At 45.3% G+C, this 14,350-nt stretch overlaps 1 protein-coding gene across 2 annotated transcripts in view; it reads right to left on the bottom strand.

The window, feature by feature from the left end:
• MAP1A (microtubule associated protein 1A) overlaps positions 1–14,350 on the bottom strand; it is a 125,775-nt gene that overhangs the window by 100,322 nt on the left and 11,103 nt on the right. The window contains exon 2 of one of the 2 annotated variants that reach the window (XM_030577282.1): positions 13,893–13,994. In XM_030577282.1, the coding sequence (XP_030433142.1) occupies positions 13,893–13,994 (102 nt within the window). Of the gene's footprint in view, positions 1–13,892; positions 13,995–14,350 lie in introns of those variants that run through there. The other variant, XM_030577284.1, reaches the window with a different exon arrangement.

The following is a 14,350-nucleotide window of genomic DNA, read 5'->3' as shown; positions in this document are numbered from 1 at the left end:
CAAAAGGTATAATTTGGGGGGGGGGGGGAGATAATTAGTAAGAGTTAATTTAGTTAGCCCTGTTAAGCAATTTCAAATCCTCTTTCTGTGGTGGGAACAAGTAGATACAAATATTCTTTTGGCAGTTTGGAAAATGGCTTAGGCTGATAAAAGCACACATTTCTGCTCATTCTAAAGGAAAAAGGTGCTTTTCTCTGAGCAGATTTGACTGTTGAATCTGAACCCCAGTCAGAAAACTTCCTTTTTCCTTTTCCAGAACAGGATCGTGACTCAGCACACACTTTTCTATCCATCAGTTCCTAGCGGAAATAGACGGATTGCATTCCATTAAAGCCCTGCTAAAAATGTGGAATGATAGCTGATTTGACAAGGCCTGGTCCATTACATCACTCCAAACTATTCTCGCAATTAATACCATACCTCACTGGGTTAGCCAATCACAATGCAGGATTTTTAATCCTATTTTATAATGGGCTTTCACAAAATTCTTGTATATTGTCCACAAGCCACTGCACCTCCTTCCCTGTGGCCTCCCTAAGGCCAAGAGTACATACACTCTTCAGTTCATCAAAATACATCCACTTTCTTGCTGAGTGCTCTCATCAGGTCACCATCATCTCTCCCTCTTTCAAATGCTTCACTAGCTCTTAGTTTCATCACATCAAACACACTTCTTGTCCTCACCTTCAGGTCCCTTCACAACTCTGCCCTCTACAACCTGTTCTCTCCAATTTCTTATGTTGTGCTCCCTGCTATCAAAGCCTCTTTTTATTACCTTTGATCTGCTTCTCCAACAGCTTTTTCGTGCTTGTTTTTGCACTGTACCTTATGCATGGACTGTCCCCCTCATAATCCATAAGGCCACTACCCTATCTCCTCCAATTTCTCCCCAAGAGCCAGGTCTCCTATGATGCTGACAAACAATCAGCTAGCTAGTGACAGTTCAGATGTTTGTCAGTAAAAGATATGGTACCCTCAGGACCATCGATAGCTCTATGTAATGCCTCCCCTCCCTATTTCCCTCCTCTCGTGTCACTCACTTTTTCAAACTTGTTTCTGATTAGACTATATACTTGTTGGTGCAGCAACGGGCTCCTCTGTGTTTGCAGTGCATCCTGCACAGTTAGGTCCTGGTTTTAACTAGGGACACAGTATAAATAAATATAAGCAATAGTAATAATCTGCATAAGAATAATAGCTCAAGGACATCAGTTTGTAATCTATTTTCACACTTGGGGTAATTCTTATAAGGAACTACATTTATTAACTTTCACCTCTGACAGAATGTATTTGTTACCTCTCAGATCAAACTTCTCAATTGGCATTCACTCTATTGATGGCTCCCCACTCAGCTGATCTCTCAGGAGTTTCTTACTCAGTTGCAGCAATAAGAACATTACACAGGTGCCCTCATTCCTGAAGTAGTTATTCTATGTCCCAGCTAATTCTATTTATTTCTAGAGATGCCCTCATCACTGGATGGAATCAGTCATGCTCTACCACCTCCCCACATTAAGATCTCTAATGTAGCCACTCTAAGCTGACGGGAGAGAACTCGCCTGTTGACTTAACTACTTCAGCCCCTGTGAGTGACAGTAGCTTTGTTGGCAGAAGCTCTCCTGCCTACACAGCACTATCCACACTGGTGCTTATGTCTGTGTAACTAAGTGTAACTAACTGTGTCAGGAACAGTATCCCTGATAATGACACAGCACAACTGGTTGCTGAGCTCCATGCTTTTATCCTCACACATAACTATTTCAAATTTGATGACAATATATACTTCCAGACCAGTGACACTGCTATGAGCACCCGCATGGCCCCACAATATGCCAACATTTTTATGGCTGACCTGGAACAACGCTTCCTCAGCTCTCATCCACTCACGCCCCTTCTCTACCTAAGCTACATTGATGACATCATCTGGACCCATGGAAAGGAGACTGGAAAAATTCCACCATGATTTCAAAAGTTTCCACTCCACCATCAACCTCAGCCTGGACCAATCTACATGGGAGGTCTACTTCCTAGACACCATGGTGCAAATAAGTGATGGTCATGTTAACACCAACCTATACCGAAAACCCATCGACCGCTATGCCTCCCTTCATGCCTCCAACTTCCATCCCAGACATACCACAAGATCCATTGTCTACAGCCAAGTACTGAGGTACAACTGCATCTGCTCCAACCCTTCAGACAGAGACCAACACCTACAAAATCTTCACCAAGCATTCTCAAAACTACAATACCCACACGAGGAAATAAGGAAACAGATCAACAGAGCCAGACGTGTACCCAGAAGCCTCCTACTGCAAGACAAGCCCAGGAAAGAAACCAACAGAACTCCACTGACCATCACATATAGTCCCCAGCTAAAACCCCTCCAACGCATCATCAGGGATCTATAACCCATCCTAGACAATGATCCCTCACATTCACAGACCTTAGGTGACAGACCAGTCCTGGCCCACAGACAACCCGCCAACCTGAAGCATATTCTCACCAGTAACTACACACCGCAACATAGTAACTCTAACACAGGAACCAATCCATGCAACAAACCTCGATGCCAACTCTGCCCACATATCTACACCAGCGACACCATCACAAGACCTAACCAGATCAGCCACACCATCACCGGTTCATTCACCTGCACGTCCACCAATGTAATATACGCCATCATATGCCAGCAATGCCCCTCTGCTATGTACATCGGCCAAACTGGACAGTCCCTACATAAAAGGATAAATGGACACAAATCAGATATTAGGAATGGCAATATACAAAAACCTGTAGGATAACACTTCAATCTCTCTGGACACAAAATAGTGAATTTAAAGGTAGCCATCCTGCAGCAAAAAAACTTCAGGACCAGACTTCAAAGAGAAACTGTTGAGCTTCAGTTCATCTGCAAATTTGACATCAGCAGCTCAGGATTAAACAAAGACTGTGAATGGCTAGCCAACTACAAAAGCAGTTTCTCCTCCCTTGGTGTTCACATCTCAACTGCTAGAAGAGGGCCTCATTCTCCCTGATTGAACTAACCTCGTTATCTCCAGCCTGATTCTTGCCTGCATATATATACCTGCCTCTGGAAATTTCCACTACATGCTCTGACAAAGTGGGTATTCACCCACGAAAGCTCATGCTCCAATACGTCTGTTAGTCTATAAGGTGCCACAGGACTCTTTGCTGCTTTTACAGGTCCAGACTAACATGGTTACCCCTCTGATACTGTGTAACTTACATCGCTTGCGGGGGGCGGTTTCTCACAATCCTGAGCAACATAAGATATGCAGGCATAAACTGTAGTGTAGACATAGCGTGAGATTCTATAAACTTTTGGTGAGTCATCTGATAGCTAAAAAATTAAACAGACGCTTTGGACATACCACACAAAGCAGTACTGCCTGCACTCCAATCTCAGACAATAGATGGCAGCAAAACACACCCTTTCTACCTGAGAAAGGCAAAGTACCGCAGCAGGTCTGAGATCTCGTGTAAGGCCTGGTCTACGCTACACGTTAATACTGAATTTAGCAGCGTTAAACCGAATTAACCCTGCACCCGTTCACAAAATGAAGCCCTTTATTTCGATATAAAGGGCTCTTAATACCGATATCTCTACTCCTCCCCGACGAGGGGAGTAGCGCTGAAATCAGTATTGCCATGTCGGATTAGGGTTAGTGTGGCTGCAATTCGACGGTATTGGCCTCCGGGTGCAATCTCACAATGCACCATTGTGACCGCTCTGGACAGCAATCTGAACTTGGATGCACTGGCCAGGTAGACAGGAAACGCCCCGCGAACTTTTGAATTTCATTTCCTGTTTGCCCAGCGTGCAGGGCCGGCCCCAGGCACCAGCTTTCCAAGCTGGTGCTTGGGGCGGCAGTCCCCCTTGTTTTGTCCCCAAGCAGCGCGCTGAATTGCTGCTGCAGGCGGGGAAGGGGGGCAGTCCCTGTGCCCTTAGGGCAGCAGGCATGTTTCCGCGGCGGCGGCAATTCAGAGGCAGCTTCTAAGTTTAGCTGTCCAGGCCGGCTTCAGCTAAACATAGAAGCTGCCACCGGAAACGCGCCTGCCCCCCTTAGGGCACAGGGACTGCCCTCCCCCGGCCTGCGGCCGCAATTCGGCACACTGCTTGGGGCGGCGAAAACTGTAGAGCCAGCCCTGCCACCGTGGAGCGTTGATCAGCATGGACTGTACGGGAGATACTGAATCTGATCGCTTTATGGGAAAACAAATCTGTTCTATCAGAGCTCCGTTCCAGAAGACAAAATGCCAAAGCATTTGAAAAAATCTCCAGACAGAGGCCACAGCAGGGACTCACAGTGCTGCGTGACAAGCATAACGGAAAGCCAAAGAATCAAATGGATGCTCATGGAGGGAGGGAGAGGAGACTGAGGACTCCAGCTATCCCACAGTCCCTGCAGTCTCTGAAAAGCATTTGCGTTCTTGGCTGAGCTCCCAATGCCTGAAGGGTCAAAAACACTGTCCCAGGTGGTTCAGGGTATATGTCGTCAATTTCCGCCCGCCCCCCCCCCCGTGAAAGAAAAGGGGAAAAAATCGTTTCTCGCCTTTTTTCAATGTTACCATATGTCTACTGCATGCTGCTGCTAGACGCGGTACTGCGGCGCTGAACAGCAGCATCCCCTTCCCTTCCTTTCTTCATGGCAGACAGTACAAAAGGCTTGGAAAACGTTGTCATTATCTCGTGAGTGCTCCTGGCTGGCCTTGGAGAGGTCGGCCGGGGGCACCTGGGCAAAAATGGGAATGACTCCCAGTCACTCCCTTCTTTAAGCTTTGTCTCCTGGAGAGGCAGACGGTGCAAAAGGCTTGGTAACCATCCTCATCTTTGCAGCTGGAGGCTGAGCTCCTGCTCCTCCTCCCCACCTTTTCATGTCTAATGAAGATTCTGTACTGCCTGGACTATCATAGCAGCTGGAGGCTGCCTCCCCCTCATTTTCTCTCACTAAAATGTCAGTGTTTCTTATTCCTGCATTCTTTATTACTTCATCACACAAATGGGGGGGCATTGCCACGGTAGCCCAGGAGGGGTGTGGGAAGAGGGAAGCAACAGGTGGGGTTGTTGCAGGGGCGCCCCCTAGAATGGCATGCAGCTCATCATTTCTGCAGGATACCTGGGGCTCTGACCCAGAGTGGCTGTGCTCTCAGGTTGTCTAGTACACTTGCCCCATATTCTAGGTAGGACTGACTATTTTTAGACAAAACATAAAGAAGGGAATGACCTGGGGAGTCATTCCCATTTTTGTCCATGCACCCCCGGCCGACCTCAGTGAGGCCAGCCAGGAGCACCCATGACAGCAGACAGTACAAAAGGACTGGTAACTGTCATCGCCAATTTCTAGCAGCAGATAGTACAAAAGGACTGGTAACCATCATCGCCAATTTCTAAAGCAGCAGACAGTACAAAAGGACTGGTAACCATCATCGCCAATTTCCAAAGCAGCAGACGGTGCAATAGGGCTGGTAACCGTCTCTGCTACCTTGCAAAGGCAAATGAATGCTGCTGTGTAGCACTGCAGTATCGCATCTGTCAGCAGCTTCCAGTACACATACGATGACAGTGACAAAAGGCTAAACGGGCTCCATGGTTGCTATGCTACGGCGTCTGCCAGGGCAATCCAGGGAAAAAGGGTGCTAAATGATTGTCTGCCATTGCTTTCACAGAGGAAGGATTGAGTGACGACATTTACCTAGAATCAACTGCGACACTGTTTTTGCCTCATCATGCATTGGGATGTCAACCCAGAATTCCAATTGGCAGGGGAGACTGCGGGAACTATGGGATAGCTACCCACAGTGCAATGCTCCAGAAATTGACGCTAGCCTCGGTACATGATGGACGCACACCGTCGAATTAATGTGCTTAGTGTGGCCGCGTGCACTCGACTTTATACAATCTGTTTTTTAAAAAAACGGTTTCTGTAAAATTGGAATAAGCCCGTAGTGTAAACATACCCTTAGAATGTCCAGGCAGGTGTGGGCAGGGACTCAGCTGGCCACATAGCACATCTATCCCAATGCCGGAAGCATGGCAACAAAGCTGAGGCAGGAAGAGAGCTCAATGTGCTGCAGCTTGGAAGTCTCAAATCCATTGTTTGTTCTTTGTATTATTTGTGCACTCACTATGAAGAGCAAGTTGCTGCCCTGAAGAGCTCAATCTAAATAGACTGAGACAGAGGATGGGAAAGAGGTTGCAAGGAAAAGCAGAAAGGCTGAGCAGGGAGTTAGACCCTATTGTTGTTAGTTCTCAGATTGTTTGGGATCAGGAGCAGAATTTTCAACAGTTTAATGAGCTAATTCTTGTCTGCAAGGAGGATGAGGCAGAGAGACTGCTATAGCTCTGCTGCAGTTTCAGCCCTCCTTTTCCCTCCACTCAAAAAACCCATCACACTATCCATCCATTCCGCCTCTTCTTGCAGGCTGGGAGTGCCCAGAGGGCCTCTGAAGCAGTTGCATGGTCAAAGGCACTGACTTTCTGTTGGAAGCTACACAAAATGCCTGCACAGGCTCCCAGACAATAAGTAAATCTGCAAACTGAGAGATTTGTCAACAAAGTTACTCAATTCCCCAGGCATGCAGGAGCCACACTTTCACTTGGTTCATGAGACAGCCAACCTGGAGTAACAGATGGTGCTGCTGGATTTAAGTGGATTGGCAGAGCTGTGTAGGGGCCTTAGGGGTTGTCTACATAGCAAAGTTGTGCTGGTATATGCCAAAATGTGGATTTAAACTAGGGTGACCAGACAGCGAGTGTGAAAAATCGGGACAGGGGGTGGGGGGTTATAGGAGCCTATATAAGAAAAAGACCCAAAAATCAGGACTGTCCCTATAAAATCAGGACATCTGGTCACCCTAATTTAAACAGATATTGTTATTCAGGTATAACCCTTTGGGTAGACACTCTAATTCTGATATAACAGTGACCTTTTTAGTTTACATTAAACACCTTCCAAAGCAACATTTTCTAAACCAAAAAAAGGCCCTCTGAACATTGAAATAGAAGGATCTACATGAAGGTTACACTAGTATAGATGCATCAGTACATATGGGAAAGTGTAGCCATTTATACAAGGCCTTGAGCTGCAGCACCAGAATAGTACTCCATATCATATGTCCACATTACATTCCACTATACCCTGCATCAACAGATCCACCATTCATCTCTGACAGGACAGAGAACTGGACTACATTACTGGCAACAAAGGGATTGATGGTGCTGAAACAAGGAAACTTCACCCACCACAAATGATGAGGGATTCAACTTCAGAGTGTGCTGAATTCAGTGCCATAATGCATCTTGCCCACTCCAGCAACGGCCTTATATGCATTTCAGACAGAGGAAGGGAAGAGGGACTCAGAGGACATGCAGAGTAAACAGTGAAGCCATGCTGGAGAGCGTAGGGGCTGGAAGGGAAGTTGGATTCATTGGGAGAAAGAGCACATTGCTCTTAAGGTGGTACCATGACCACAGCTCAGCTGAGGCATTATGGCACAGGCACTTAGGAAATGGAAACTGTGGCCCTAAAAATGGAGGCAATACTCTGGCTAACATCAGCCCATCACATCCTCCCCACAATTTTAACAGAAAGACTGAAGCATCTTGAGTGAGAATTTCTGAATATTAAATTATCTCTAGCAGCATCTCTCCCATCATGATCAGAGGACAGGGAATCATAATGTAAGCTCCTCCAGTAGCCCAATACTACTAATACCTTGCTATTATAGGAACAGATTGTGCACATAGATAGGGAGAAGCCAGAGTGGGGGTCTCAGTGACTTTAATCTAGATCCTATTGTAGGGCTGTGGACTGGCACAGTAGTGTAGGCTCCTGGAGATAATTACTATTCTATTCACAGAAGTGGGATTTCAGTTTCCAATATTACGTTTAAAAATAATAAATCCCACCCATAACCACAAGCCAGTCTCTTAAGGAGACAGGCCTTTGTTCTCTGATGCTTGGTTTAAACCTCAAGCATCTGTCAAAGTAACAGCATAATTCAAACATAACACTTCATATTTATATGCAGGTGGAGAGACAAGATTCCTACTACTGATCTGCTTGTTACACCAGTGAAGTGTCCACACTTAGTCTATGCAAAAGAATATGTATTACTGATACCCCATCCTTTCCCAGCCTTCATTTGTTTTACTGACCAGTTACATCTTGTCCTAAACTAAGATTGGGGAAGGGAGTGTCTTACACTAAGTCTGTGCAGTGCCTATCAAATGAGGAGGGGGTTCTCTAGGCAATAACACAAAACAAATAAAATCATCTTTCTTTAGTTCCCATCAAAGAATCTCAAGTAGTTAATCCATTAGTTTATAATAAAAGACTAGATATTTTACAGGTGGACAAATTGGAAGTATGGAGGAACTCAATTATTCATTCAAGAATGAGAGTTTCAGTGGCATAAGTGCAAACAGGATACAGAAATCTATTTTAGGATTTTCTACAGTGCTCATCATTATAGTGCCTAAGTACTTTCCAGGTAAATCAGGTCTCCGTGGAGAGGTCCATAGCAGACTCCATAGAATCTCCTGATCCTCTCAATTCCCTGGTTATGGAAAGCTTTACTTGGGACATATACAGATTTTTTAAAAAATGTATTTATTTAGAGAATGCTTTATCACATGCTGCATACACTATATTATTCCAGAAGAATAACCGTTTTCGCAGGTCATGAATGGAAATCTGAATGCTGGACTATGTTTTCCTACATTTTTGTATGCATTCAGTACAGCTGAGCTCCAATCCTACTTGGCACCTCATAATACTACAGCATACAAATAATAAATAAATGAATTTAATAGAGTAGCTGGGTCTTCACCATTTGATGGCTTTGTAGATTTGGACCAGGGCCTTGAACTAGTAAGCGAAGTGGGAACCAGAGCCGCTACAGGGGTAATGATAATGTACTCAAGGAGGCTCATCTCATTAAACTGCGCTGCTATAATCTACACAAGATGAAGCCTTGGTATTGCATCTACATTCAGGCCCAGAAACAGTAAGTCACAGAAATCTAATCTGGAGGTGACAAACACATAGATCATTGTGGTCAAATCTTTACCCAGTCAAGCTGGACGGGCATATTGAGTGGGGTCCCACAAGGTTCTCTACCTGGTCTGATTCTATTCACTATCTTCATAAATTATGTGGATAATGGCATAGAGAGTACACTTATAAAGTTTGCGGACAATACCAAGCTGGGAGGGGCTTCAAGCACTTTGGAAGACATGATTAGAATTCAAAATGATCTTGACGAACTGGAGAAATGGTCTGAAATAAATAGGATAAAATTCAATGAAGGGCAAATGCAAAGGAATACACTTAGGAACAAACACTCAATTGCACACATACAAAATGGGGAAAAGACTGCCTAGGAAGAAGTACTACAGAAAGAGACTTGGGAGTTAAAGTGGATCACAAACTAAATATGAGTCAATAATGTAAGTCTGTTACTAAAAAAAGCAAACATCATTCTGGGATCTATTAGCAGGAGTGGTGTAAGCAAGACATGAGAAGTAATTCCTCCACTCTATTCAGTACTGATAAGGCCTCAATTGGAATACTGTGTCCAGTTCTTCGCACCACACTTCAGGAGAGAAATTAATCAAGTATGTACATAGTAACACTGTAAAGGTGCCCGGCCGGGGCTCGACCCTCCCTGAGGTGGAGGGGAGCCACACCGGCCTCGATACACGTCGTCTACGTCAGCCCCTTTCTTCAGGGCTGAGCGACGCTGCACAGTCGCTCGGGGCTCCGGCCTTCTGCTATAGGGCAGGGCAACAAACACAAAGTTATAGAGGCTCAGACCCTCATGGCTCAGGGTTGAGCAGTCCATAGTTCAGGCAGCTCGAGCCCTTTGGGGCAGGACCAAGCAGCGGCACAGTTAAAGGGGCCTAGCCCTTGGTTTGGGCGCGGCACCAAACACACAGTTACAAAGGCTCAGACCCTCGTGGCTCAGGGTCGAGCAGTCAGTCACTAGACTTGAAGGCCTCCTTAGTCCAGGGAGAGGGGGATTCTGCCACCCGGGTATGGGTGGCAGGGGGAACGCAGGCCCACCCACTCCACTGCGTTCCAGCCTGGGGCCCTAGTAGTGGCTATCACCGCTAACCGTCAGTGGGGTTCCCGACCGCAACACACTGACATGGGTTCAGGTACACTTGCAGCCTGACTGGGGTCGGCTGCCCCCGGGCTACTTCCAATCTCCCCCTCTGGGTCTACCTGTTCTAGGGCGTCAGCCCCTGGGAAGTCCAGTAGCATGGGCCCCTCCCGGCTGGGGCTGGATGGTAGATCCGGCAGTACCTCTGGGAAGTCCGGCCAGGCTTGCTCCGGGGGTTCCTCGGGATAACAGCACAGACGGGGCGACTCCGGCAGTCCCTCCTCGTAGTGGGCGCGGGGAAGCTCTGGCAGCTCCTCGTCGTAGAGGTCACGGGGAAGCTCCGGCCAGTCAGGGCAACTGCCCTGGGCCTCAGCAGCCTCCCAGTCACGAGCACCTTCTGGCAGGTCTGCTCCCGACGGCGGCTGGGCTCCAACTGAGTGCCGCCGGCCGGCTTTTATACTTCCGGGTCGCCTCCGGACCCTCTGAGGAGCGGGTCCAGTGCCCTGTGGCCCCGTCCCTTCCGGCCCCTGGCGGAGCTTGACCCTCCTCGCTACAAACACACAGAGCTTTAACTCCACAGATATCCCACTGCTTTACAAAAATGCATCATTCTGACTATCCTCATTTTATAGGTAAAGAAACTGAGTCACAGGCTCACATAGTAAGTCAATAGCAGATCGAGAAATAGAACCTAGGTCTCTGCTTTCCAGTTAAATATCCTGACCATTATGGAAAAAAAAACAAAAAACACCTTCCTTCAAGTACACACACATGCCTAAAAAGAGGAATCTGACAAGGTGTAATATGTTGATATAAAACATCTTGCAGGCATAGCTCAGAGTGACAGTCTGTGCCCATATGTCTGATATGATCTATATTTAATACATATATAAATTTTGAAGAATTTAACAGTGTGACAATTAGCCTGGGAACACGCATGGTGATAAGGCACTGTTTCAAAGATGTCAATGGTATTTAATATCAAGTACCTATTTATCATCTTTCGTTTTAGGAGAGAAATGCCTATGAAATGCAAATTACTATTCAGGTAAACAAACATTTGATTAGTCTTCCTCAGCCCCCCACCCCCACAACAAAGTGATTACTTCTGGCAACACTCCCATGAGTGGCCATATCTCAAAATATGGGAATGCTGGCAAAGGTAACCCATTATCCTTATCCAAGGCAGTATGTGATTAACTCATTGGTCTAATAGTGACAAACTTCATTTCATCCACAATAGCTGAATAAGTACTGCTGGATACTTCAATTTATCTGTCGACTCTACACCTGATCTTTCACGTATTGATCATTTGAGTATTGTACTAAGATATGCGTCTCCCACAGATGGAAAACCAGTTGAACGATTTATAACATTCCTCAATTTGAAAAGCCACACTGGTGAAGAAATGGAAAATCAAGTACTGTATTATCTGTGCCAAGTTTTCAAAATAGATTTCTCCAAGTGCAGAGGTCAATCTTATGACAACACTGCCAACATGTCAGGGTGTTATCAAGGAATGCAGAAGAAGCTTTTAGAACAGAACAAATATGCCATATTCATATCATGTGCTGCACACTCTCTCAATCTTGTTGGCTGCAATGTTGTTGATTGTTGTCTGGTGGCAGTAAGGTTTTTCTCAACAGTCCAGTTATTTTATACATTTTTCTCTGCCTCAGCACCTGATGGGCAGTTCTTAAAACATATTTGGGCAATGATCGTGCGTTGAAAACTCTAATACTCACTGGGAGGCATATGCAGTGGCAACAAGTGCAATTCTGGAGTCCTAATCAAAGATTGTGGATGCATTAGAAAGTACAGCTGAAGACCAATCACAAAAGGGAGAAACTACACGAGAGGCAGAAAACATTGCAAACAAGATGCAAGAACTCGAGTTTGTATTCATGTTGACCATGTGGAATGAAATTTTACAACACTTTTACCACACAAGTCAAGCTCTCCAAGAAAAAGAATTGGATTTGAAAACATGTGCAGACCTCTGTCAATCACTTAGCAGACCACTCACACACTTTGGGGAATGATTTCGAAAGATTTGAAGACATATCAAAAGATATCTTTAGTGACACTAACTACAAATAAGCCCAGTTCCGCAAGCGAATCAGGAAAAAACAAGCAAATGATAGCAGTGCAACAGAAACAGAATTGAATCCTAGAGACAAATTTCACATATCTACTTACTACGCTATAATTGATACACTTGAAGCTCATATGAAGAGGAGAGGTGACATGTACAAAGAAGTATCAAGTAGATTTTCTTTTCTAAACGATGTGGACTTATCTGACGAACAATGTTCACAAGGTTCCCAAAAGCTAGTTGACTCATACCCTGTTGACTTAAACATGAATCTCTGTGGAGAAATATGGCAGTTCCACTGTTATATGCGCGCAAAGTTTAATGAAACAGGAAAAATGAAATTCAGTCACATTGATCTTCATGACACAATACTGAAAGATGGAATACAATGTGTATTTCCAAATGTAGAGATCACACTACGTATTTTTCTAACATTGATGATTACTAACTGCTCCGCAGAATGCTCTTTTTCTCAGCTGAAAAGAATAAAAAACCCTCAGAGAATATGTCAGGACAGACTTGATTGACTTTCCCTATTGTGTACGGAAGCAGACATGCTTCGTTGAGTCAGCTTCGATGAACTTATCCAGAATTTTGCAATCAGAAAATCTAGAAAGAAGCTATTTTAATTTCAGCAAACATGTAAGTTTTGTGTATAGTATTGTTTTTATTTTGAATTACATATGGGGGGGCCACCATAATCTTTTCAGTGCTTAGGGACAGGGGCAGCTCTATGTATTTTGCCTCCCCATGCATGGCAGTCAGGCAGCCTTCGGCGGCATGCCTGCGGGAGGTCCGCCGGTCCTGTGCCTTCGGTGTACCCGGCGCCAAATTGCCGCCAAAGCCACAGGACCTCCCACAAGCATGCTGCCGAAGGGGGCCCGACTGCCACCCTCACACCAACTGGCAGATTCCCCCTCACCCCCGAGGCTTGCCGCCCCAGGCACATGCTTGGTGCACTGGTGCCTGGAACCGCCTCTGCTTAGGGCCTCTAAGTAGGGGGGGCAGGCTGTTTGGAGCTCTCTATTACAACAATCTGCAATCCACTCTACTGAAAATGGAAGCCCCTCTCCCGCCTCCACCTCCCTCCCCTCCAAAGGCAGCGGGTCAAGTCAGCATTAACCCATTCTGTTCTGATCACCTTAGGGCCTCTAAGTAGGGGGCAAGCTGTTTGGGGAGGCAAAGCCTTCCCTACCAGGCCCTCTATGCCGTTTTGCAACCCCAATGTGGCCCTCGGGCCAAAAAGTTTGCCCACCCCTGCTCTATAAAGAGACCTGAGAATAAGCAGTTTGTATGAAATAACATTGTATTGTGCTGTAAGAAGGAACAAACAACAATGCCTTAAATTATTTATCTGGCACTCTGTTTAAAAGTCTATTTGCATGTCTCTAGTCCCTCTACAAGCCCTCCACCCTCACCAACAATTAGATCAGCAGTTTTAGATTAAATTTCTTTACATTGATATATATTTATGTCTATTGTTTCCACCTTCAGTGTTCATGTTAATGTCTACTCAAACCTGGAGAAGCAACTCACAGGAAGAATATGATTGTTTTCTAAGTGGCAAAATCTTTACCAATTTCATTTCCATCCTCTATTCACGATCTTCAAACTCCAACAGAAAAGCAAAAAAAAAAAAAAGAATATAGATAAAAGGAAACTGACCTTTGAACTCTGAAGAAAACTGAGCAAGATGCTGACTTACAAAGAGTCTCAGTTGCTGGTTCAGGTCACAAGAGGGAAGATGAATGTTCCATGAGCGAATTCCTGTCCAATAAGAAAAGTAGAATTAAGGCCTTTTTCCATGAATTCCAAAACCAGGAATGAATAAGATAGAGGTGTCAATAAAAGTCAGCCAGGTGACTACATGAAACTAATGCCTATCTATGCTATTTCAGAAGCCCATATTTATGACCCATGGTGAACATTTTAAAAGACAAGGGATGGTTAGGCAGCCAATTCCCATTTGTTCCTTTACAAATCTGCCCCTAGGTTATGGGGCAGGACAAGGTAGTAAATGAGTTTTCATTTTAGTGAGGTTCCACAAACAGTGACAAAACCAAATATACCATTGCATAATCAAGCAAATGCACTGTGGGAGTTGTACATCTTCTGAAGTGTTC

Source organism: Gopherus evgoodei, chromosome 10, assembly GCF_007399415.2.
Source record: "Gopherus evgoodei ecotype Sinaloan lineage chromosome 10, rGopEvg1_v1.p, whole genome shotgun sequence".
Taxonomy (NCBI): Eukaryota; Metazoa; Chordata; order Testudines; family Testudinidae; genus Gopherus; species Gopherus evgoodei.
The sequence above is the reverse complement of the archived record's forward strand: the minus strand, read 5'-3'. Positions and strand labels throughout refer to the sequence as shown.